Source organism: Squalius cephalus (assembly GCF_949319135.1).
Source record: "Squalius cephalus genome assembly, contig: scaffold_62, whole genome shotgun sequence".
NCBI classification, from domain to species: Eukaryota; Metazoa; Chordata; class Actinopteri; order Cypriniformes; family Leuciscidae; genus Squalius; species Squalius cephalus.
Genome location: NW_027645841.1, coordinates 287,611 through 313,262, shown reverse-complemented (window position 1 = coordinate 313,262; position 25,652 = coordinate 287,611). Strand labels below are relative to the sequence as shown.

General features: G+C 41.3%; 1 protein-coding gene across 1 annotated transcript; it reads left to right on the top strand.

Moving 5' to 3' along the window:
- Positions 1-657: 657 nt before the first annotated feature.
- LOC307154124 (uncharacterized protein) lies at positions 658-23,785 on the top strand. Its single transcript, XM_079898898.1, has 5 exons — positions 658-746; positions 2,386-2,459; positions 4,268-4,373; positions 18,337-18,418; positions 21,050-23,785. The coding sequence occupies exons 2-5, from the start codon at positions 2,387-2,389 to the stop codon at positions 23,057-23,059; spliced, it is 2,271 nt and encodes a 756-aa protein (XP_079755024.1). The 5' UTR covers positions 658-746; position 2,386; the 3' UTR covers positions 23,060-23,785.
- Positions 23,786-25,652: the final 1,867 nt, after the last annotated feature.

The window sequence follows — 25,652 nt, the reverse complement described above, 5'->3', positions numbered from 1 at the left end:
CAATGGCCACGACTATCACCATGTACAGTATGTTAGTTGTACAGTTTAGGAGACAATTAAAGGGAAAGTCATCTCAAATTACTTTGTCTTTGTTTAAAATGTGTTTTATTCTGAGACACTTTGTAACTGTGTTATAAAAGGTACTTTATAAAGCGAGTTATTACTATTAATAATTGTTTGGGAGCATAACTTTATCTCTGCATTACAGTATACTCTCACACAAGTTGTGGATGTTAAATACACATTTTATTTGCGCGTGTGTTGATGAACCCCTCCTGGAAGAAAGAAGAGTCCTTTGGCTTCTGCTGCTGTGTCGAGGGGAGACATGTTGCATGATCTAAAAGCAGAGTAACATGGTTTGATGAACTGATGCAGTCATTGGGTTCCTGAATCAAACTCAGGACCAGCAGTTTCAGAAGAAGCATATAGTGTCGTCTACCTCATCACAGATGTGGATGAGTTTATGAAAGTCCTTCCACAGCCCTCCTGTAGCAGCGCAGGAGCTGCCGGACAGCACACAGCAGCTGTAGCTGTACGAGTGAGATAATAGATGGACTGGTGATAGCAGTGACTCTGATCAGTCCTAGGGGGCGGGACTGAGCCTTCACCTGTCGGGCAACACCTGAGCATATAAGAGGCCTGGATGAAGCCCTGCTCGGTCTGTCCCTGTGTTTGCTGCAGAGAGTCGGACTGCACCTTATATTGCCCGTCTTCCCAGTCGGCTGAGCACCGGACGCAATATTTGGGTAAGTTATGGATATTAGTGGATATAGTTAATGATGTTTCTTTGTTCAATGTTGAATGAGTGCTCTGCTTAAAGGAGAACTCCGGTCAATTTTAACATTGAGCTCATTTTTTTGTAAATTTGGAGTGCTGTCAGTACAGAGAACAACGACAAAAATCGGTGTTGCCTACACCGTGTTATCCTCTTTTTAAAATTTGCACCCTGTTGACTTCAATGGGGCAAGTTTTAAACCTGCTTTTAGCCTCTTAACATCCTTCATGTGTCATTACAAGTGCACCAGCCATGTGAGTGATTCCTTCAGAGTGAACACGGGTGAATCTGACTGCAGTAGATGTGAAAGATATTAATAAAAGTTACGTTAATTCAGCCAGCGCACATACATTTACATTTATTCATTTAGCTGACGCTTTTATCCAAAGCGACTTACAATTGCTATATATGTCAGAGGTCGCACGCCTCTGGAGCAACTAGGGGTTAAGTGTCTTGCTCAGGGACACATTGGTGTCTCACAGTGGATTCGAACCCGGGTCTCTCACACCAAAGGCATGTGTCTTATCCATTGCGCCATACCTGTATTTACATCCTGTTTTCGGTCGAAGTCCACAGTAGTCGATTGTCGAGTTCACGCAGTTAGTTAGTTACCTATGATCACGCGCGTGAACTCGACAGTCGACTACTTTGGACTTCGACCGAAAACAGGAAATTATGTTTCCTGTGATGTCTGTTATACGTCACACAAAGGCTCACTATTGGCCGACGCTGGTCATGTGTGTGATGCGTGTGACTACAACACAGACGCCCTGCGCAGATTTACTACATGAACTAACTCGAGAAGCGAAAAGGAGTGATCCAGCTCTCAGATTTAATCAAAAATATCTTAATTTGTGTTCCGAAGATGAACGAAGGTCTTACGGGGTTGGAACAACATGAGGGAGAGTAAACTGACAGAATTTACATTTTTGGGTGAACTAACCCTTTAATAAATAATATCACCACTCTATATGGACATACTGTAAATAACAATTAGTAACAGTAATTAGTGTAAGGGTGATCTGTTCTTGGGATCTCAGACGGGAGCCAGCTCCAGATTGTTCACCTAAAATAGCAGACTCACGCGGTGCTGGATGGGTTTGAGTCCGACCTCTGACCCTTTGCCACATCCCACTGCTCTTTGCAACCCAGTGTTTTAAATGAATGCTCTTGATTGGAGGCTATAAAGATAATCAAATCGCTTTTGCAGTGAAATGGTAAAACGGCAGCCCACGTAACTCCATCATGCAAATAGTTTGGGTGAGTATTTGGGTGGTGATTGAGCAGTGGATTAGACACATGCCTTTCGTGTGGGAGACCTGGGCTTGATCAAGGCGCTTTGGATAAAAGCGTCATCTAAATGAGTAATTATTATTATGAACTAGCATGTTTGTCATTAAGATAGTTTTACTTTAGTTTTCTCTGTGCGTAACTATAACTGTCTGACTACAGCAGCAGCAGTCGGTGGTTACTGTAAAGCTCTCTGTCCATCAGGAGAGGATCTGAGACCAGAGGACAGCAGAGGGACACCAGATGTTAAGCTGCAGTGATAACTGGAAAGGGTCGATGCATCGCTGCTTTGATAATAAGAAGTGTACAATGTTTTGCAGAATGATGGCAGGTGGGATAAAGAGCCGGAGGACACTGAGTCTCCTGATCCTCCTCAGCCTCACTGAACTATTGGGTAAGAAATATCTTACATTTGAACACGTTCAGGCTCTCTTCTACATCTCTAAAGTTTCAGTAATGTTTGATTTGGCAACACCGGTTACCGAGGTAATAAGGTGAATAAACAGCTTGACACAAGACACAATGTGTGAAATCAATAGTGTATTACAGTTTTTCTCAGTGGCTCTGGTACATTTCACTAATCACCCTTAACACTAAGAGGGTTTATCAAAACAGTGTGTTTTCAAACAGCAGCAAACAGGGGATTATCTGCAAAAGCTTAAAGTCTTCTCTCAGAGTAAAGCTTTGTGTCAGTGAACACGTGTCTTTGGTCTATCAGTCGATGTGTTCAACATGCTGTCAGTAACAGTGTTTTCTGATGTAAACTATGACTGAGGCTTGAACCCCTAATGATTGAATATGCACGAGGCTGCATCTTTCTGTACGAGGCATATGAGTTTCTACAGTAAACAGTTACACATTACCATAGGTGTCGTTTACACTGGGGATGATGGGCCATGACCCCAACACTTTCTGGAAGCATTTGGTAAAAAATTCTGACAATTAGCTTGCAACAAGAAATGTTTAATAACAAATAAACATGATATGAGAAAGGTTTACTTGCACAGTAAGAAAACATGAAATGAAAAGTATCTTAGGCTAAAAAAACAAGCTACTGATTACTGTATTATATTGTATTATTATTATAATTGATCATATTTATATGTTCTGATTTGTCACTGGCCACATGAATTTGTTTCCCTTCATATAAATAAAGACATTTCCACCATAAATTGGTCTCCAGAATGCAGGAAATTAAGAGTTTAATGCTCAAAGGACTCTGCAGTCGAATAGCCTATTTCCTCTATAAATATCGCTTGTCTTGTTCTTGTGACTTGTGTTTTGTCACAGCCCTAATATGAGCCCCTAAATGTCCTCGCCACTTTTCAACACAAAGTGACGCCCTTGCACATTAATGTATTTTTGAGATTGATTGCAAGAGATTAGACAATGATTCACATGTGTGTCTTGAACTGTGGAGAAACTGTAAACTGAAACTGTAAACTGAAAAAGAAAAGACTGTTGTACAGCAGATCATCACAGATCGTTCCTGTCTGATCGTTCCCCACAGATCCTCATCCAGATCATAACAGATATCAGTTCAGGACACATTTACAGAAATAAAGTCTAACAGACATGTAGAATAAATATGCTGACAGATTGTGGCAACCATTTAGCGTGTAGAGACTTATGCAACGAATGCCTTCATGTTTTGGGCGGTCAGACTATTCACCAGAGAACCAGTAATAACACATTGGGATCAACAGCAGACAGTTGTTCATAATCATTTGCATGAATGTGTCAAATTACAATATCTTGAGAAGAGAAATTGCTTTTATGAAGTGACCAGATGATGTGGAGGTTGAACAAGTCGGGTTTATTTTAGAGTTTCACTTCTGATCTGAGAAATGTGCCAAAGCCACTGAGAAGAACTGTAATGACTGAGGCCCAGACCAAGTGTTAGGGTAACCTAACCTACCCTAACCCTAACCTAAACTAACCCTAACCCTAACACTAACCCCCAGAGCCCATTTACCAGCGGAGATCTCTCTAAATACTGAACTGCCCTTATTTGTTTTAACCAAAACACTGTGAGGAAACTGTGTAACTCCTACACCAATCTAACTCATGCAGTCACAGTAAGTGTGGGTTAATACTGCAGGAGACACTCACTGAGCTGCTGAAATATGACAGACATCTTAATAAATGATGGCCAATAAGCATGAGGAACACCTACACACCAGTATGACATGTTTGTTTCAGAGGTGAAAGATGAGTGGCAGGATCTCCGCCCCGACACCGCTGGCCTGCACCGCCTCAGAGGACTGTCTGAACACATGCTTCATGAAGGACTCCCTTCAGACCAAAGGTATCTGGAGAAACATCTCAGGGACGCCTTGATGGCACTTCCATAGGCACAAAAGTCCACTTAGACTCAAGGGTGAATTATGGGATGACATTTTATATGCAAAAGGTCAAAGGTTAACTTTAACTTTGGGGTTTAATGTGTCCAGGTTTTAGATCGTGTAGCTTCTTTGCAGCAACATCCATATCTGAAGCAGTGAAGGTTGGCTTGTGGTCGAGCACGGCCCTGCATTCTGCCATAATTCTTACTAATGTAATTTGCTTTAGTCATAAGGTGCTACACGCAGACAAACATACAGTCGACATAAATAAATGGGGGGGGGGGGGGGGTAATTGGGCTTAAGTCCTGAATGTTTTGTCAAAAGCCCCGAATCTTTTCGTTTTTTTTAAATAACTTCAACTTTCAATGGCAAAAAATGAAACAAAAGCTCTATTACCATGCATGGTGGCGGATGGTAATGCATCGCACATCACTCAGCTTGTTTGCCAACTGCCAATAATGATTATGATCATGATTATTTCTGGGGATTTTAACCACTTCACATTGGACTCTTCACTGTCTGCTTTCTGTCAGTATGTTGACTGTCCCACTAGAGGTAACAGAACTATTGATTTATTGTATGCTAATGTTAAGGATGCATACACTGTCCTTTCTCTACCGCCATTGGGGAGATCAGATCACAATCTTGTTCTGCACCAGCCTCACTATAAGCCCAAAGTTGTAAGACAACCCATTACCACACGCTCTTTCAGGAAGTGGTCTCCGGGGGTGGAGGAAGCCCTGCGGGACTGTTCCCAGTGTACTGACTGGGAAATGCTGCAGGAGGCGTATGGGGAGGACATTGAGGGTATCACTAACGGCACAACTGACTACATGAACTTCTGTATGGACATTGTTGTTCCCATTAGAACTGTACGCTGCTTTGCTAACAACAAACCCTGGATCACGAGCAACATCAAAGACCTCTTCAACCAGAAGAAGACGGCTTTTATGATTGGTGACCAGGAACAGTTAAGATGCATACAAAGGGAGCTCAAGTTCCATCTGAAAGAAGCTAAAAATGTGTATAGAAGAAAAATGGAGCAGAAGTTGCAGCAAAACAGTATGAGGGAGGTGTGGGAGGGCATGAAGACCATCACAGGTATTAGCTTGAAGCGTGGGAGCCGTGTGGAAAGGGATGTGGAGAGGGCCTACCAGTTTAATAACTTCTTTAATAGGTTTGATTGCCCTGCTGCTACTGGGGCCTGTACTGTTGCCATTCCCGCATTGTATTCCCCTACCCCCTGCAGTAACACTAACAGCACTGGATGCGAGATTAATATCCCACTTCCATTACCCATCATTACAGCAGCCCAGATGAGTGGGGAATTGAGAAGGCTCCGTCCCAGTAAAGCGGCTGGCACAGACAAAGTAAGTCCGAAACTGCTTAAAAGCTGTGCCATAGAGCTTGGTGACCCTTTACAGTATATCTTCAATATGAGTCTACGTTTAGGGAAGGTTCCTGAGATGTGGAAGACGTCCTGTATTGTGCCTGTACCGAAAAGGCCAAACCCTGAGGAGCCGAATGATTTTAGGCCAGTTGCCCTGACATCACATGTCATGAAGACCATGGAGCGGCTGCTGTTACACCACCTCAGACCACAGGTCAGCCACGCGCTTGACCCTCTGCAGTTTGCGTATCAAGAGAGGGTGGGGGTGGATGACGCCATCCTCTATCTTCTACACCGGTCCTTTTCGTACCTGGATGGGGTGGTAGCGCTGTGAGAATCATGTTTTTCAATTTCTCCAGCGCATTTAATACCATCCAGCCCCCTCTGCTGAAGGACAAACTGACGGGGATGGGTGTGGACCTAAAACTAATAACGTGGATTTCAGACTACCTTAATGAGATATCACAGTATGTTCGACTGGGGGACTGCATCTCTGAGTCCGTAGTCAGCAGCACAGGAGTACCACAGGCGACAGTGCTCTCCCCGGTCTTGTTCACCTTGTACACCTCCGATTTTAAGTACAACTCGGATTAAGAATGGAGATGAGGGTGAGTATCGGACCCTGATTAAGGACTTTGTGAGTTGGTGTAGCTATAACCAACTGCAGCTTAACACTACAAAAACAAAGGAGATGGTGGTCGACTTGCGGAGACCAAGGCCCCAACTGCAGCCTGTGCTTATTGAAGGGGACCGTGTTGAGGTGGTCCAAACCTACAAATACCTAGGCCTGCAGCTGGACGAGAGACTGGACTGGTCCAAAAACATAGATGCCCTATACAGGAAGGGACAGAGTTGACTCTACTTCCTGAGAAGGCTAGGGTCCTTCAATATCTGTAAGAAGCTGCTGCAGATGTTCTATCAGACGGTCATCGCTAGCGTCCTTTTTTATGCTGTGGTATGTTGGGGGAGCGGCATTAAAAAAGGGATGCTACATGGCTGGATAAGCTGGTGAAGAAGGCTGGTTCTGTGGTGGGTGTGAAACTTGACTCTGTAACATCTGTAGCAAAGAGAAGGACCCTTAGCAAGCTTCTTTCCATCTTGGACAATGTCCAACACCCACTGCACAAGATCATAATCAGACAGAAGAGCACCTTCAGCGACAGGATGCTCTCTCTGTCCTGTTCCACTGACAGACTGAGGAAGTCAGTTGTCCCTCAGGCGATCCGGCTTTTTAATTTATTCCTGTGAACAGGGTGTAATTTAATTTAATTTAACTTAATTTAATTGTATTTATTAATTCGGCAGCTTGTCTGTCTTGTTTGTTTTTTAGCTGTTGCTACTGGAAACTTGAATTTCCCTAGTGGATGAATAAAGTATCTATCTATCTATCTATCTATCTAATAAAAACTTCGTTGTTGTCATCAGGGGCTGGCGGGCTTCACCGGCGTCGTAGCGAGCTTACTGGCTAACCGGCTGAAGTTAATATGGACATAACACAGTTTTTTATATTGTTTTTTCTACGGAACACTAACAGTAACTCGTAAAACCGAAACACATTTACTGTGCACTGCAGTATTTGCTGTTTGCTAGTAGAGCAGCCTAAATTATTATGGCATGGATTCTGATGTAGCAAATTTGTCAGCTAAGCACAAACTAAACAGAACTGAACTCTTAAGATTAGTAAATATGTTTACACCAAATTCCAATTTTACCTATGTTGGCTAACTTAAAAATAGTCAGATAATGGTTGCCTCTTTAGTTGCCAGGGGTGAAAATGAGTCATCCTTAACATTTTTGGTGTTTTGGATTCACTACAGCTGGAGAACAGTTAAATACAAAATAGGTTGTAGGCTCTATAGGGGTGATTTTCTTTTTTACTGAGTAACTATCATCATTTTCCCAGATAGTGTATAGATTTTTAGGCATTCTATTATCTCAAACAGCCTGAAAAATAGTGCATTTAGCTGACGTCAACCACCATAGTCACATGTTTGCCGGGAGCCAGAGCGCCTGACATCAAAGCAAATTTAAAAGTGCTGGCTAATGCTAATCGTAAATTCTCTAAGATCATTATTCATGTCGGCACTAATGATGTTCGACTCCGCCAGTCGGAGATCACCAAAATTAATATTAAAGAGGTGTGTGAACTCGCAAGTACGATGTCAGGCACTGCAATTTGCTCTGGCCCCCTTCCTGTTCACAGGAGTGATGAGATAGTTAGTAGATTGTGTTCCCTGAATCGCTGGCTGTCTGAGTGGTGTCCGCTTAATAATATAGAATTCATAGACAATTGGAAAAGTTTTTGGGGCAAACCTGACCTGTTGAAAAGAGATGGTATTCATCCCTCCTGGGATGGTGCTGCTCTTCTCTCTAGTAATATGGCTCATAGTCTTAGAGCTCAAACATGACAATCTGGGGCTCAGGTCAGGAAGCAGACAGACTGGCTAAACCGACCGTCTGCTAGCGGCCTCGCGTCACCCAGGTCAGATAAATCACATCACATAGAGCCTCTTTCACCTAGCTATCATCATATAGAGACTGTGTCTGTTCCCCGAATTTGGAAATCCAAAAAACTTTTTAACCCATCTAAGGTTAAAAATTTAATTGATGTTCAACAAATAAAAAACAGCTATAATACAGATGAACAAATGCTAAAGCTTGGGTTGCTGAATATTCGATCGCTTACTTCAAAAGCACTCATTGTTAATGATATGATTTCAGATAATAACCTAGATGTGCTGTGTTTGACAGAAACCTGGCTAAAACCAAACGATTACATTACTTTAAATGAGTCCACCCCGCAAGATTACTGTTATAAACATGAACCTCGTCTGAAACGCAAAGGGGGAGGAGTTGCTGTAATTTATAGTAATATTTTCAAAACCACTAAGAAATCAAGTTTTGAATATAATTCTTTTGAAGTGTTAGTGCTTAATGTAAAAATATATAGTATAAATGATAAATCACGTTTGAGATTTGTGCTGGCTACTGTATACAGGCCACCAGGGCACCATACAGACTTTATCTGCAGCCAATACTAACTCTGATAGAAAGTCCGCAAATTCTTTGATAAAGTACTAATTGTTGGTGATTTTAATATACACATCGATAATGAAAAAGATGCATTGGGTTTGGCATTTAAAGACATTGTAAACTCAATTGGAGTTAGACAACACGTGTCAGGACCTACTCATCGTCGTAATCATACTCTAGATCAGTGGTTCTCAACCTCTCCTGCAGGGACCCCCTGACAGGCCATGTTTCTGTTTTAACCCTGAAATGGCACACCTGATTCAATTAATGAGTAGTTATTAGAGTAGGAAGAGTAGGACTTAGTCAATTAATCAATTAGTCAACTACTCATTAAGCCTTTAATTATTTGAATCAGGTGTGCCATTTCAGGGTTAAAACAGAAACATGGCCTGTCAGGGGGTCCCTGCAGGAGAGGTTGAGAACCACTGCTCTAGATCTAATATTATCACACGGAATAGATGTTGATGCCGTTGAAATTCTGCAGCAGAGCGATGACATCTCAGATCATTATCTAGTCTCGTGTAAATTACATTTAGCCAAGGCTTCAAAGCCGACTCCGTGTTTCAAATATGTTAGACCTATCACTTCTGCCACTAAAGATTGCTTTATTAATAATCTTCCTGATCAGTTTCATCATCTTAGCATCCCGGATAGCTTAGAAGAACTTGATATTGCAACAGAAACGTTTAACTCTCTCTTGTCCAGCACTTTAGACACAGTTGCTCCGTTGCGCTTAAAGAAGATTAAAGAAAATAGTCCAACGCCGTGGTACAACGAGCACACTCGGGCCCTTAAGAGAGCAGCCAGAGGAATGGAGCGCAACTGGAAGAAAACAAAACTAGAGGTATTTCGCATTTCATGGAAAGAGAGCTCGATTGCTTACAGAGAGGCTTTAAAAGCTGCTAGATCTGCTTATTTTTCAACCCTATTAGAAGAAAATAAACATAATCCTAGGTATTTATTTGAAACAGTGGCTAAACTATCGAAAAATAAAGCTTCAAACACAGAAGTTTCCAAGCAACACAGCAGTAATGACTTTATGAACTTCTTCACTTATAAGATTGATAATATCAGGGACAAAATTATAACTATGCAACCGTCTACTACAGTATCGCATCAGGCAGTGCATTGTAGTCTCCCTGAGGAAAAATTTGATTCATTCGTTGCTATAGGAGAGGAAGAATTTACTAAACTCATTAAATCATCTAAATCGACAACATGTATGTTAGACCCTATACCGACTAAGCTACTGAAAGAGATGCTTCCAGAGGTCATAGATCCTCTTGTTACTATCATTAATTCGTCTTTGTCTCTAGGATACGTACCAAAAAACTTTAAGCTGGCTATGATTAAACCGCTTGTTAAAAAAACGCAACTTGATCCTTCAGAATTAATTCAATTCAATTCAATTCAAATTTATTTGTATAGCGCTTTTCACAATACATATTGTTTCAAAGCAGCTTTACAGAAAGTGCATTTCAGAAATGTACATAGAGAAATACAGTTAGTTAATCATGTATTGATTTAGGGCATAAACATATCGCCAGCGTCGAGTCGTCTCTTCACAGGCGTCGGGTCGTCTCTTCACAGGCGTCGAGTCGTCTCTTCACAGGCGTCGCGTCGTCTCTTCATAGGCGCCGAGTCGTCTCTTCACAGGCGTCGAGTCGTCTCTTCACAGGCGTCGAGTCGTCTCTTCACAGGCGCCGAGTCGTCTCTGCACGGGTGTCGGAGAATCTGTAGTTTCCATGAGAGGCAGGATACATACTGGAGCTGACAATCTGTATTTACCTCGGGACTAGCGTCCCGAGATAACAACAGAAAAGCATATGGGAAATAATTAGCGTAGCTGCTGTTCGCAATATTAATGCATTCAATCTGATTCAACTGTAGTATAAAAGGTAAGTATTATGTGAATGCTTGGCTAAAGAGATGCGTCTTTAATCTAGTTTTAAACTGGGACAGCGAGTCTGAGCCTCGAACAATATCAGGAAGGCCATTCCAGAGTTTAGGAGCTAAATGTGAAAACGCCCTCCCTCCTTTAGTGGACTTAGATATCCTAGGAATGACCAGAAGCCTCGAATTTAGTGATCTTAAAGAGCGCGATGGATTGTAGGGCGATAGGAGTTCCGTTAAATACACGGGAGCTAAACCATTTAGGGCTTTATAGGTCAGTAGTAATACTTTGTAATTGATACGGAACTTAATAGGTAACCAATGTAGAGACGACAGAATTGGTGTTATATGATCGTATTTTCTTGATCTAGTAAGAACTCTAGCGGCTGCATTTTGGACTAACTGTAGCTTGTTTATTGAGGATGCAGGACAACCTGCTAATAAAGCATTACAGTAATCTAGTCTCGAGGTCATGAATGCATGAACTAACTTTTCTGCATCAGAAACAGATAGCATGTTACGTAGCTTAGCAATGTTTCTAAGGTGGAAAAAGGCTGTTCTTGTAACATATGAAATATGATTTTCAAAAGACAAGTTGCGGTCTAATATAACACCCAGGTCTTTTACTGTAGAGGATAAAGTAACAGGACACCCTTCTAAATTAAAGTTGTATTGTAAGAGGTTTTGTGGGCAGTTTTTTGGACTAATAAGTAATACCTCAGTTTTATCTGAATTTAATAGCAGAAAATTACATGTCATCCAGTATTTTATATCTTTAACACACTCTGTTAATTTAGATAATTTATTGTTTTCATCTGGTCGTGATGAAATATATAATTGAGTGTCATCAGCATAACAGTGGAAATTAATTCCATGTTTTCTTATAATATTACCAAGTGGCAGCATATATATCGAGAATAATAGAGGGCCTAACACAGATCCTTGCGGTACACCGTAGTTTACTGACGTTATCTTAGATTTTTCCCCATTTAAACATACAAAATGGTAACGGTCTGATAAGTACGATCTAAACCAGCTTAATGCTTGTCCTTGAACACCAGTATAATTTTGTAGTCGGTCTAAGAGTATTTTGTGATCTATAGTGTCGAACGCAGCACTAAGATCAAGTAAAACTAGTATTGAGATACAGCCTTGGTCAGAAGCTAAGAGTAAATCATTTGTGATTTTAACGAGCGCAGTTTCAGTGCTATGATGCGGTCTGAATCCTGACTGAAATTTTTCATAGATATCATTTTCTTGCAAGAAAGAGCCCAGTTGAGCGGACACCACTTTTTCTAGAATTTTAGACATAAATGGAAGATTAGAAATGGGTCTGTAATTTGCTAGGTTATTATGATCTAATTGTGGTTTCTTAATGAGAGGTTTTATAACTGCCAACTTGAATATTCTTGGAACATGACCTAAAGATAAAGACGAGTTAATAATATTGAGAAGAGGCTCTTCCACTGCAGATAGCACTTCTTTCAGTAGTTTAGTTGGTATTGGATCTAATAAACACGTTGTTGGTTTAGATGCAATGATAAGTTTATTTAGCTCTTCCTGTCCTATAGTTGCAAAGCGCTGTAATTGTTCTTGCGGGGTGATAATTGATGCTGAATCATAAGACACCATTAAAGATTGTTCATTTACAATTGTGTTTCTGATGCTTTCTATTTTCTCAGTGAAGAAATTCATAAAATCATTACTATTACACTGTAACGGAATATTTTGCTCCGGTAACGTCTGTTTATTTGTTAGTCTAGCGACGGTGTTAAATAAAAACCTAGGATTATTTTGGTTATTTTCTATTAGTTTGCGGAGATGGTCAGCCCTGGCTGCTTTTAGGGCCTTTTTATAACGTGACATACTGTCTTTCCATGCGATTCTAAAGACCTCTAAATTAGTTTGTTTCCATTTACGTTCTAAATTACGAGTTTCTCTCTTTAGAACACGCGTAGCACTGTTGTACCATGGTGCTTTAGTTTTCTCTCTAACCTTTTTTAATCTAATTGGTGCAACGATGTCTAATGTACTAGAAAAAATGGTGCTCATAGTGCTAGTCATTTCCTCTAGTTCATCTGTTTGTTTGGGTTCACTGAGCAGCTGAGATAGATCAGGTAAGCTATTTGCGAAATTATCTATAGTTGTTGGAAGGATTGTTCTGCCTGGTCGATAACGTGGCGCAACATGACAAATTTCAGCGGTACGTAGTATGCAAGTGACCATGTAATGGTCAGTGACTTCATCACTTTGCGGTATAATATCTATATCGGTTGGATTGGTTCCATACGATATAATTAAATCTAGCGTATGATTAAGACGATGAGTAGGACCAGTTACGTTTTGCTTGACCCCAAAGGAGTTTAATAAATCTGTAAACGCAGCCCCTAACGCATCATTTGAATTATCTACGTGTATGTTAAAATCTCCAACAATTAATGCTTTATCGACATTGACTAATAGATCTGAGAGAAAATCTGCAAACTCTTTTAGGAAATCAGCGTAAGGCCCTGGCGGTCTATATACAGTAGCCAAGGCTAGAGATAATAGGGATTTCTTTCTTACATCTAAGAGAGTAACATTTAGCACAAGTACTTCAAACGAATTAAACTTGTGACCTGTTTTCTGAGTAACAGTAAGAATATCTTTATAGATTATAGCAACACCACCGCCACGACCAATCAGACGGGGCTCGTGCTTATAACAGTATCCTGGTGGAGTAGACTCATTAAGACCGAAATAATCATTTGGTTTAAGCCAGGTTTCAGTAAGGCAAAGTACATCGAAACTATTATCTGTGACCATTTCATTTACAATAACCGCCTTAGGTGTAAGCGATCTGATGTTTAAAAGACCTAGCTTTATAAATTGTTTTTGTTCGCTAATATTGAGATTTTCTGGTTTAATCCCAATTAGATTTTTCCTAGAACCTACAGTAGATTTATTATTTGATCTCACTAAACGAGGAATAGACACAGTTTCAATATAATGTTCTACATTGGTACTTATATCAATTAAGTTTGGACAGCAAAGAGTGTGATTTGGACTTTGACTTACTAGTCATATGGTGTGTAGCGTCTTGGAGATGTTGTCCGACAGAAGAGCCGCTCCGATTCTGCTGGGGTGAAGGCCATCAGCACGGAAGAGCCTAGGTCGCTCCCAGAAAAGATTCCAATTATTTACAAAGAGCAGTCTCTGTTCATTACACCATGACATTAACCATTCATTCAGAGCAAATAATCTACTGAACCTTTCGTGTCCTAGTCGGTAAGTGGGAAGCGGTCCAGACACGATGATCGTTGTTTCAGGCGATGTACTGCGTACCGTCTCGATCAGGCTCCTGTAGTCCTTCTTCAGAACCTCCGACTGCCGTAGCCTAATGTCGTGCGTTCCCGCGTGCAGCACGACAGCTCCGACGCGCTCGTCACCGTTCATAATCCCGGGAACCTGTGCAGCGACATCGAGAACACGAGCACCAGGAAAGCAGTGAGTGCGCACCTTACCTTTACCTGAGGTAGCGTGGACATGCCGGACGATGGAACTGCCGATGATCACAGCGTTGCGTTCCGTCTCGCGTAGAGGGGAGAAGCGGTTCCGGGTGGAGATCTCGAAGGCCGGGAGGGGCGGAGAGGTCCTAGCTCTGGTCCTGGCCCGCGTCTTCCGCTGTGGAATCACCCAGGGTCCATGTTGTTGTGTCGGTGCCGGAGTGAATGAAACCAGGGATGATCGCATCCTGGGCAGAGAAACACATGGAGTAGACGAGGTCGGAGTCAAAAGGTTACTAACCACTGACTTGTGAGCATCGGCGCGTGATGTTTCAAGCGCGAATTGTCGATCTTGTAGCTCGGCCTGTCTCTCTAGTAGGTCGCGGATCTGCTTCTCCACGGATTCCAGCTCTAGCTGCACAGAATGCAGCTCGAAGGTGTCCTCACCTCAATTAGTCAATTACAGGCCGATCTCGAATCTACCTTTTCTGTCAAAGATACTAGAAAAGGCCGTATCTTCACAACTGTGTTCCTTTCTTGAAAGAAATGATATCTGAGGATTTCCAGTCCGGATTTAGACCGTACCATACTACCGAGACAGCTCTCGTTAGAGTCACAAATGATTTGCTCTTATCATCCGATCGTGGTTGTGTCTCGCTATTAGTGTTACTCGATCTTAGTGCTGCGTTTGACACCATTGACCACAACGTTCTTTTAAATAGACTAGAAAACTATGTTGGCATTAGTGGAATTGCACTAGCATGGTTTAAATCATACTTATCTGACCGTTATCAGTTTGTAGCAGTAAATGAAGAGATGTCTCATCGATCACAAGTTCAGTATGGCGTACCACAAGGCTCAGTACTAGGACCGCTGCTGTTCACTCTGTACATGCTACCCTTAGGAGATATCATTAGGAAACATGGAATTAGCTTCCACTGTTATGCCGACGATACTCAGCTCTATATTTCTTCAAAACCTAACGAAACTTACCAATTCACAAAATTAACAGAATGTATAGCTGATATAAAAAAATTGGATGACTCGTAATTTCCTACTTCTAAGTTCTGAAAAAACAGAGATTCTAATTATTGGACAAAAAACTTCCACACGTAATAACCTAGAATACTGTCTAACACTTGATGGCTGCTCTGTTAAGTCTTCGTCGTCGGTTAGGAACCTGGGTGTGCTCTTTGATACCAATCTTTCATTTGAAAGTCACGTGTCTAGTATCTGTAAAACCGCATTTTTCCATCTTAAAAATATATCTAAATTACGCCATATGCTCTCATTGACAAATGCGGAACAATTAGTTCATGCGTTCATGACATCAAGGCTAGATTATTGTAATGCTATACTGGGTGGTTGCCCTGCACGCTTAATAAACAAACTACAGCTGGTTCAAAACGCAGCAGCTCGAGTTCTTACCAGAACCAGGAAGTATGACCATATTAGCCCGGTTCTGTCAAAACTGCACTGGCTCCCTATTAAACATCGCATCAATTTTAAAATATTGCTGATTACTTACAAAGCACTAAATGGTTTAGCTCCGCAGTACTTGAGCGAGCTCTTAACGCATTATAGTCCTTCACGTCTATTGCGATCTCAAAATTCCGGCCAGTTGATAATACCTAGAATATCTAAATCGACTGCTGGCGGTAGATCCTTCTCCTATTTAGCACCAAAACTTTGGAACAGTCTTCCTAACATTGTCCGGGAAGCAGACACACTCTGTCAGTTCAAAGCCAGATTAAAGACACATCTCTTTGACCTAGCTTTCACATAATACATTATAAACTTCTATAATTCAATGTTAGGCTGTATAGATTAGGTCAGCTGGAACCGGGAACACTTCCCATAAATCCTGATGTACTCGTTACATCATGAGAAGAATGGCATCTACGCTAATTTTAGTGTCTTTGTTTATCCCGAGGTTTTCCTGCAGCCTGCCGTATCCAGATCTGACGAAGGACCTTCGCCTGGACCCGATGACAACGCAGTGCTGAAGTGCCAACTAGTCTCTCCCTATGGAGGATCCCTCTACCACTATACAGATAAAGCGTCGTCGGGAAAACTCAATTTGCGTATCTACCCCGAATTGATCAAATAAAATTAAATTAAATTCTGAATCAAAACTATAAGGAAACACCAGTAATTTGTTTAGGTTTGGTTTGTAGGGAATTACAAACCTGCGCACATATATTCAAACGCACATAACTTTAGAACCAATTCTTAATGCGCATGTGAACGCCATCAGCGTTTCTCACAGGATTGCGTTTAAAGTCTGTGTAGAGAGAATGGTGTCGTCTTGGCGGCCCCTAATTTAATAACATATGATCGTTGCGACGGAAGCGAATCAATCAAAACTAACTTTAGCTGGAAAATAACTTTATTAAAGAACCGCTATAAAGCCAAAACAATCTTACCTTAAATTATACTTTATCTCTGTAAAGCTGCTTTGAGACAATCTACATTGTTAAAAGCGCTATATAAATGAAGATGACTTGACGTAAATAGGTAAAAAATCTCCCCGGGGGAGTATAGCCCTGGACCCCCCTAGCCCCTGGTTTGGTCTAAGCCCCGAATGTCTACATCGTCTGGCTCCGCCCCTGCCATCAGAGTCCTGTTTTCTTGTTTTTTCTGAACAGGTATCCACAGGTATCTTTCATCAGGGAGCAGCAGAAACAGTCTGTGTTCAGTAGCAAGTGCCCCTGTTGGAGAGAGGTGAAGTGGTCGAGCACAAGCGGGTGCGTTCCCGTGAGACTGTCACGTTTGTGCACACACGCCCGCTGCCGAAGTTGGATTGTCTTGAACTTTTTGTACACGACGCGCAGCACAAATCACTGGAGGAGAGACTGATCCTCGCTGTTTGTGAGTTTCCAGGATCTAAATAGTTATCAGGACATCAACAGGAGGGAATTCACATGGCAGAGCATCCCTGCTAAACTAAACACATGCCATGGTGACTATCCACAGAGCGCCTGCCGTTCACTCGCGGAGCGCTGTCTCCCTTCCCCTGAGAGAGCCTGCCGAAGCCTCCCTCCACTGCTGGTTCAGGAGGCTTATCTGCTGGCTGACCAACATCCCACCTCTCCTGTGACCCATGGGTTGACTGTAGGCCTGTGTGTATTAACATATACTTTGTGTCACTTTTGGTTGATTTATGACCCCTTTGATTGATTTATGACCCTTGTCACAAGTGATTGACAGGGAATCCATGTGTCACTCAAACTGACTGGTCAGTGGGTGTCAAATGTTTTTACAGGGGGAACGTCTGTATAGGGGAAACTGTTGCTGATTGTATTTTCCTTTGATTGTTGGGGGTGAAATTCACCCAAGCAGGTATTACGTAATGTTGAAACCCAGAGTGTCAAAATCATTGTTGTTTCATCAATAGGGTAGCCTATATGTTAACTGAGTCAAAGTATTTGAGTCAAGACATTCAGGAATACCATTACCCCTACACCACACTGGCCACGCTCAGAGAGTAGTCTTTACAAACTGTACAAAACAAAGAAACTAAATGTAAAGCAGGTCATCGATTAGTGGAAAAATATCATTTTACATACTGTATTGACATAAACTTTCATAAATTAACCAAAAGTGACACAAAGTATATGTTAATACTACTTAGGCCTATGTGTATTCAGAGCCAGTGAGCAACGGATGTCGGGATATTCCTACATTCAGCCAGGTTTATTAAAGCCAACCAACCCCGTGACGTCACATGTTAGAATACTGCACAATGGCGGCGTCCTGGCCGCGAAAGATATAACGTTTTTTCTTTTTTTTCTTTTATATGTTTACATTTGTCATATATAATATAATATAATTCTTATATAATTGTTGATTATAGTGGAAATCCATCTTGTAAATCATGTAAACTTGATTGACTGCTTCATTGACTGCTTGATTGACTGCTTTAAGGTTATATTAAATTGAACATCTTTTGGTTTTGGACAATTAGTTGAACAAAACAAGACATACGATGACATCAACATGTGTGAACAGGCATTTCAATCTTAAGTCTTTAACTTTTCAGATGGTCTTTATCAGGTTTGAATGAATTTGTGTGATTATTGTGTGAACGCAGCCTCTATAATAAGCATGTTCATCTTCCCCCAGGGTGGACATTTTCCAGAGTTTGCAGGGTCATTCACAGCAGTGTGAGGAGGGCTTTACGTCCCGTGGCACTCAGGAGGAACAGGTTGGTGGACTTTAGAAGAAGAACCAGTAAACACCGCTGAGTTTAGAAGAACTGAAGTCAGTACTGGAATCCTAATCTACGGGAAGAAATATGTGTCACTAGAAAATTAATTTAATGAATAATAATAATAATAATATATCAGGCTACAAAGCTGTACTGTAATTCTCTAGGAGAAAGCGGTGAGACAGCATTTAGCAGCAGGAGTCATAGTTGAGACTCGAGGGAAATACCTTGCTCAGTCACACTAGTTATTGTCCTCAGGAGAAGACAATAAACAGTAGTAGAGCGACTGTGGAGCGCTCACCCTTATAAGGATGTAAATCCCGGGCATGCTGTTCAAAGGGCAACAACTCTGCCACTGTTTGCTCTAAACGCTGAACAATTGTCTTTTAATATAGTACAATACATATACCATATTTACCAAAACATTATACTCAAGTAAACGTATAAAAGTATTCCATATTAAATGTACTTAAGTATCAAAAGTAAAAGTGCTTATTCTGTCAGTATCTCAGTTCTTAATGAATTAATCTCTCAACATTATGTCAAAGTGGTGGATAATCCAGTTGTGCTGGCTGTGACAGTCGTATTAATAGATCAGCATCAAGTTCAACAGGCTAACATGCTAAATAAAAAGTAAAGCAACATAAAAATGCCAAACGTACAGGTTCAGTATCATCCCATCCTTGCACTTCGGTTGTGAAGCAAATCAAATCAGCATTTGTAACATGTCTGGTCCTCTTTGTAAAATGGTTAGACACACACAGTTTTCGAAGAGTGACAGATAGGGTCAAAGAGATATGAATCTGCACTCGATTGATCCTCCTCAAGGACCAGGATGTGTGTTTCAACAATCTGAATTTGACTTGTGAAAACTTGATGTGAAAGTAAATAGCGCGGTGGTTAGCACTGTGGCCTCACAGCAAGAAGGCCGTGGGTTTGAAGCTTGGTCGTTCCAGGACTCTCTGTGTGGAGTCTGCATGTCCTCCCGTGTCTGCGTGGGTTCTCTCCGGGGTGTACCCCGATATAAGCCGGGATTGGCTCCAGCCCCCCGAGACCCTGCACGCAGGATAAGTGGTTGACGATGGATGGATTTTCAGTGAGGAACAAATTCAGTTTCACAGCAGATTTATTCAATTTCATAATTGGAATTAATACATTATAATGATTCAATAATTTAAATTGCGCAATTCAAATCTAAATTCAGTTTCTAGTGACACATATTTCTGTCCACACAGTCAGTGTTAAATTAAATAAAATGTGTTATTAAAAGAGTTCAACATCAGAAAACATGGAGTGAGATACCACATGTTTCATAAATGATCATCTTGACCTAATCTTTATTCATATTAAGGCGAGACACGGCAGGCAAAAACATCAGGGTTTTTTACTGGTCAATTTTGAGATTTTTGGATATTTGTCTTCAATAACATGTCTTCTTTCAGACTTGTGGTGAAAAAAAGTCTGAAATACACATTTAGGTCTTTATTTTACTACACTTTGTCTGTTTGCGTCTGTAGATTTAGCATAAATTCATCAAAAGTTGTCGTTGTAAATTGTGAATTGTGAAAAAAAGTGCTCCTGTCGTCACATATCTCCTGTACAATGCTGTCGAATTCAAATATGGGCATTTCCTTTTTATCAGCAACCAATCGTGAAAGTATAAGGGCTGAATGTGCAATCTCATTGGCTGATGATAAATCTTTAAAGCCCGTTTTCTCAAAATGACTTTTCTCTCATTCTCCAAGTCCGAAATCTCCACTTCAGTCGCACTGATATACACCAAACTCTTCAGTCTAGTACCTAGTTATATTTTGAAGACATTTACAGAGGGATTTGTAAATATATTATTCCTAGCCTGAGTTATATAACATTTTATTCCAAAAAACATGGCGAAAATCATTTAAGGCTATTGACAGTATTTTCTGATTTACAGGAAAACAAAAGTAGATATCCATAAATCCCTCTGTAATTTTTCCCCATCTAATATGTGAACAATGAAAATATTATTTCTAACCTGGCTTTATCCAATACTCAGATTTAGTTTTTTAAATATATGCAAATTAGTGCATATTTAATTAGATATTGCCTAATTTGCATATTTAAACATTAAATTACAGAAAACTTGGGTAACACTTTATAATAACTGCACGCTATTAATAATTAGTTAAGCATTAGTAAACAGTTAATTCGTCATTTATAAAGCATTAATAGACATTAATAAGCAGTTTATAAATGCTTTATTCTTGATTTATAAGCATATCTATAATGTGTTTAATAATTGTATTTTCATACTTTATTAATGATCAAATTATCATTTTTAAATGAAATATTGCATTATTTACAAACCATTTTTTTAGGTGTTTTCATTGATTAATAAGATCGCTGTCTCACAGATGTATTTATAAACTGCTTATTAATGTCTATTAATGCTTTATAAATGACGAATTAACTGTTTACTAATGCTTAACTAATGATTAATAGCGTGCAGTTATTATAAAGTGTTTTTTCCTCATCTTAAAGTAGGTAATCAACTGGGAAAGTTTCATGGTGATATCTGCTAGTTAAAGATTTTACCATATTCACCTGTAGTGTCTCGCCTTAAATGTTTTATATATGTTCATTTCCCAGCATGCTGATGAACAGAAGATGAGTGCTTCAGAGATCTCACACAGCTACAGCCGAACACTTCTGGTCATGACTGAGAAAGAGAAGCCAGCCGAGGACAGAGTCCAGCAGGAGTCCAGCGTGAGTCCTCATTACTCAGTAACAGTCAGCACAGAACGCCTGTTCAATGGCTCATGTGGACCAGAAGCAGACAGCGACACTATAGTGAAGATATCTGGAAGAGTTTCAGAAGATGGACAAACTGTGTCTGGCCTTAAAGCAGTCTTAGAAACAGTCCAGGAGAATCCCCAGCTCTACCAGGTCATGACCCAGCCTGACTCAGTCTCTCTCTACCTAACTCCACCAAGCACACAGTATGACCACCAGCAGATCCTCATTATGCAGGACGACCCGACTGTCAGGAGAGCTGCTGCTTCTCTCTATGAGAAACGTCCAACAGTGACCTCTGTCTACGCTCTTGATGAAAACCAGAGACCCGAACTGATCCACGGAGCCCCTGTGCCTCTGTCAGAGGACAGCCGACTGACGCTGGTAGGCCACGGTGAGAGAGACAGCTCTGGAGAGACGAGACTGGCAGGGTACACGGCTCGAGACGTGGCCAGAATCATTCAGCACACCTTCAGGACGGGCCACAGAATCAGAACCACCAGTGTGGTGGCCTGTGAGGTGGGGTCAGATGAAGAGTTTGCTGAAGCCCTGCTGAGGGAGCTCCATGAGACGGCCCACATCGAGACCGAGCTGCACCTCAGGAGCGCTGTGCTCCAGGTCAGACACACAGGAGAGATCATCACCCAGGAGATCTCCGAGGAAGGGCTGCAGTGGAGACAGAACGATGACAGCAAGAAGGTGGTGGCAACCCTGGATAGGAGCGGAGACGTCATTATCAGAAATGAGCCTGGCAGGAGAGGAGAGCAAGTCTTTACTCATGAAAGAAACTGTCTTATGATCAAAGGCGAAACTCCTGAAGCTGCCTACAGATACAGCTGGCCTAAAGAGCCACGCAGATTTATTGACCAGAATGTGTTTGACAAGTTATCCGCTGCTGACAAAACTGCTATTAATGAACTTGAAGCTCTGTCCTGGGCCTTCTTCCATGCAGACCTGATACTTCCACAAAAAGTAAACACAGACAACCAGAACATAAACCAGAATTATGTAATAGGGGTAAAAACAATGCAAGAAGATGACCAGCTGAAAGGCATTAAGTGGATAACGGATCAGGATGAACTAAATAATGTTCTTTCTAAGTGTTATGTGATTAACACAGCACAAGATGTCAGAAGTATCATCCGTCATTATGCAAAGGATGGAGATGATGTAGTCACACACCTGATGGTCAGAGACTGGATATACAAAGTTGATCCTGTAAGTCTGTATGTGTATCCAGTTGGAAAAAGGCTTGACCAAAATCAAAGAGATGATGTGGAGAAAAGGAAGGAAGTCAAGAAACATATTGTGGGACAGACAGACAGAGTAAGTTACGATCAGCTTCGAGATAAAAAAAAAATATATAAATATGCTAATTATGTGAAAGATATTTTTCTTGGACACGAAACTTCCCTAAAGCTAGACGATAATGAGCCCCAGTACACCACATATTTCACTGCATCAGTTATAGCTGAATCTGCTCGAAACTTCCGGACATTTCCTCTGATTCTTATGGCTTTGGAAATGGCTGAAAACGGCAGAGAGGAAGGAGTGAAGTTTCTTTATGATGAGCATTCGATGGCAACAGGAGGTAGTTGGATTAACCCTAACCTACGTGGATTTAGCGGCTCAGCAACACCTAAAGATCCCAGCAAACCAACTGCTTACGCTAACCTAAAAGCAGTCATAGGCAGAGAAGTCAACCTGTATAATTCGTGGATAAATACAATAGATGGTGGGGTAGTGGATGCTGATACGGCATGCAAGATTGCAGGAGAGTTCAAGTTAACTGAAGGTCATCCAATTACAAATTACATTGATTATAAAACCAAAATTAAAACCAGTGTAGCTTCATCATCTGGCTAATAAGGAGCCCACACTGACGGCTACGTGACTTCCCAGAGCTAAACGTATCAGACCTCCCATGGCCACACCATCAAGAAGAACACACAGCCATGTCTAGTGCAACTCTTTAATCAGTGAAGATTTACTGTTTAATGGTTTTTTCTTTATTAATTTTCTTTATAATATTATGATGTTTTTGTGAAGTCAGACTGTGTGTGCACTTGTGTGCTGAGCAGAGAGAGAGTTATAGTTAGCTTAGAGGTAATGTCCACTAGCAGAGATGATCCAGTGGTGATGATGAAGATGCTTCAGATGTGTAGAGCTGCTCTTAGCGAGAGAAGGGATGTTTCAGCTGATGCTAATGTGCCATATGTACATCACTAATCTATACACTGGGAAATAGCTTCTTAATGTGGAGAGTGGATTGTGCCATGTGAAAGCATGGGGTAAACTCCAGTGTTAAACATAAGCCTTAGGTATACAACATGATTTTCTACCTTACAAGGACGCTATAAGTCTCTCTGTGATGTATATAAGCTTTACTGTACCACCTCAGAGAAACATAAAGGCATGAGAGGAAACATAGAGATGAAGGGCTGAGAGGAAGGAGAAACCCAGAGGAAGCCTTTACAGCTAGCATGATGGGGAATGAAGACCTCCTCTCATGTAGCCTTATATTGCTATATGCCTGTTTCTCTCTGTCTGACACATGACACATGTATACATAATAAATCTCTTGGCAAAAGTAACTGGTGTAGCTTCCGTGATTCAACACTAATGGGGGAAACACCGGGATGTGTGTGTACAGGGATAACTGTGGCGTTAGCTGATGTGTTAGCTCTGGAGATGTGTAAAGCCTGATACCGTTAGCTGATGTGCTAGCTCTGGAGATGTGTAAAGCCTGATACCGTTAGCTGATGTGCTAGCTCTGGAGATGTGTAAAGCCTGATACCGTTAGCTGATGTGCTAGCTCTGGAGATGTGTAAAGCCTGATACCGTTAGCTAATGAGTTAGCTCTGGAGATGTGTAAAGCCTGATATAATCAGTGTAGGGAGTTTATCACCCGTTGTCTGCTCTCGGCCCCAGCGCTGAACACTGGCGAGGACGTGCCTCAGTCTGCACAGCACTGCATCTCATCACTCGCATTACAACAGGCACATCTGATGCTGAATGTGGGAAAGCTTCACTGTGTGGCCCTGAGGTGTCGGCAAACGCATCGACACATGATCTCACAGGGGTGACGGCGATGACTTTAGTGGAGGGGGTGAAGAAGAAAACTGTGAATAAGGGGTGCACGTTTGTTTGAAGATCAAACTCTTGTCGGCATGCAAGAAAAACAAATTAAAACAACTGTAAATTATTTAAATTGCTACATTAATCTAGTTTTGTAAAAAAAACATGAGAAACATATTTGACAGCAATAGAGAATGCATGAGAGTCTTACAGCACTATATTACACTATAGTTTTATTTTTTGAATTGACACCTGAATTTTGTGTTTCCTTTTATATAAATAAAGACATTTCCTCAATGAATTGGTGCAGAAAAATCCCCCAGAATGCAGGAGATGAAGTGTTTAAAGCCCACATTGTTCTCCTGAAGGTTCAGTGTGTAAGATTTGGTGGCATCTAGTGGTGAGGTTAGTGAATTGCAACCATCTGTCCAGTCCTCCACTGCCCCCTACCTTTCAGAGAGCGTAGGACAGCTACGGTGGCTGACACAGCACAAAAGGAGACAGCAGAGAGTGGCCAGTCAAGAAATTAGGTTTCTTTAGGTATATTTATTAAGAAATTATATTTACTTAATTATTCAGTAAAACCATATGTTATTGTGACTTGGCCACTGACAGACAACATGGGAAATGTAAGTCAATAGTGTGAAACACTGCCACTGTTTCTGCACCACAGTCCATCATCTGCCTTCTAGCTTCATTACTTCAGCTGGAGATGATCAGTTATCATTGTTCTGTGGTTGCCAGTCTGAACAATTTAGGGAGAAATCCTCCAGTTTCTGCACAAGGAGCTTTGCTATGTCTCTGCTTTCTGAAAACAGCTGCACTACAGTCATGCATCTGCACGCATGTGAAAGTAGTGAACATGTGCTATAAACACTTCTGTGCCTCTTCTTGGCCGGAGAATAACACTTTCTAGATGTGCCCATGAAGCGAGACTCTAGTGTCAGCCGTTGTCTGCATATCCTCATATAAATAAACTCCAGGGAGTGAGTTGGCCTCCACAGCTGGGCCTCGGCCCTCTCCCAGTCCCGGCGAACCAATATGGTCAGTGTGAAGAACACCTGCATGTCTTGAGCCTTTATCTTAGAGGATTCTGGATCTGGAGTCTTCTGGCACAGAGCTGCAGGCTGAAACACCAACCTGTGCATCCGTCCAAGCTTTACACACAAGGTGCATTAGGGGGTTTGTCCATGAAATATCCTGCAACGACCAATTCACTGTGAGTTTGATGGTTGTATTAATGTAACTGGCCTTTAATCAGACTCAGAGTAAGCAGAGAGTGCCAGCTTTATGCAGAAACTGTTCCTTGAGTTATAGAGAGCAACACAAGAGTGCATTAAGTAAGAGGCGGTCTGACAACATTACTTTAATGCTCTGTCCA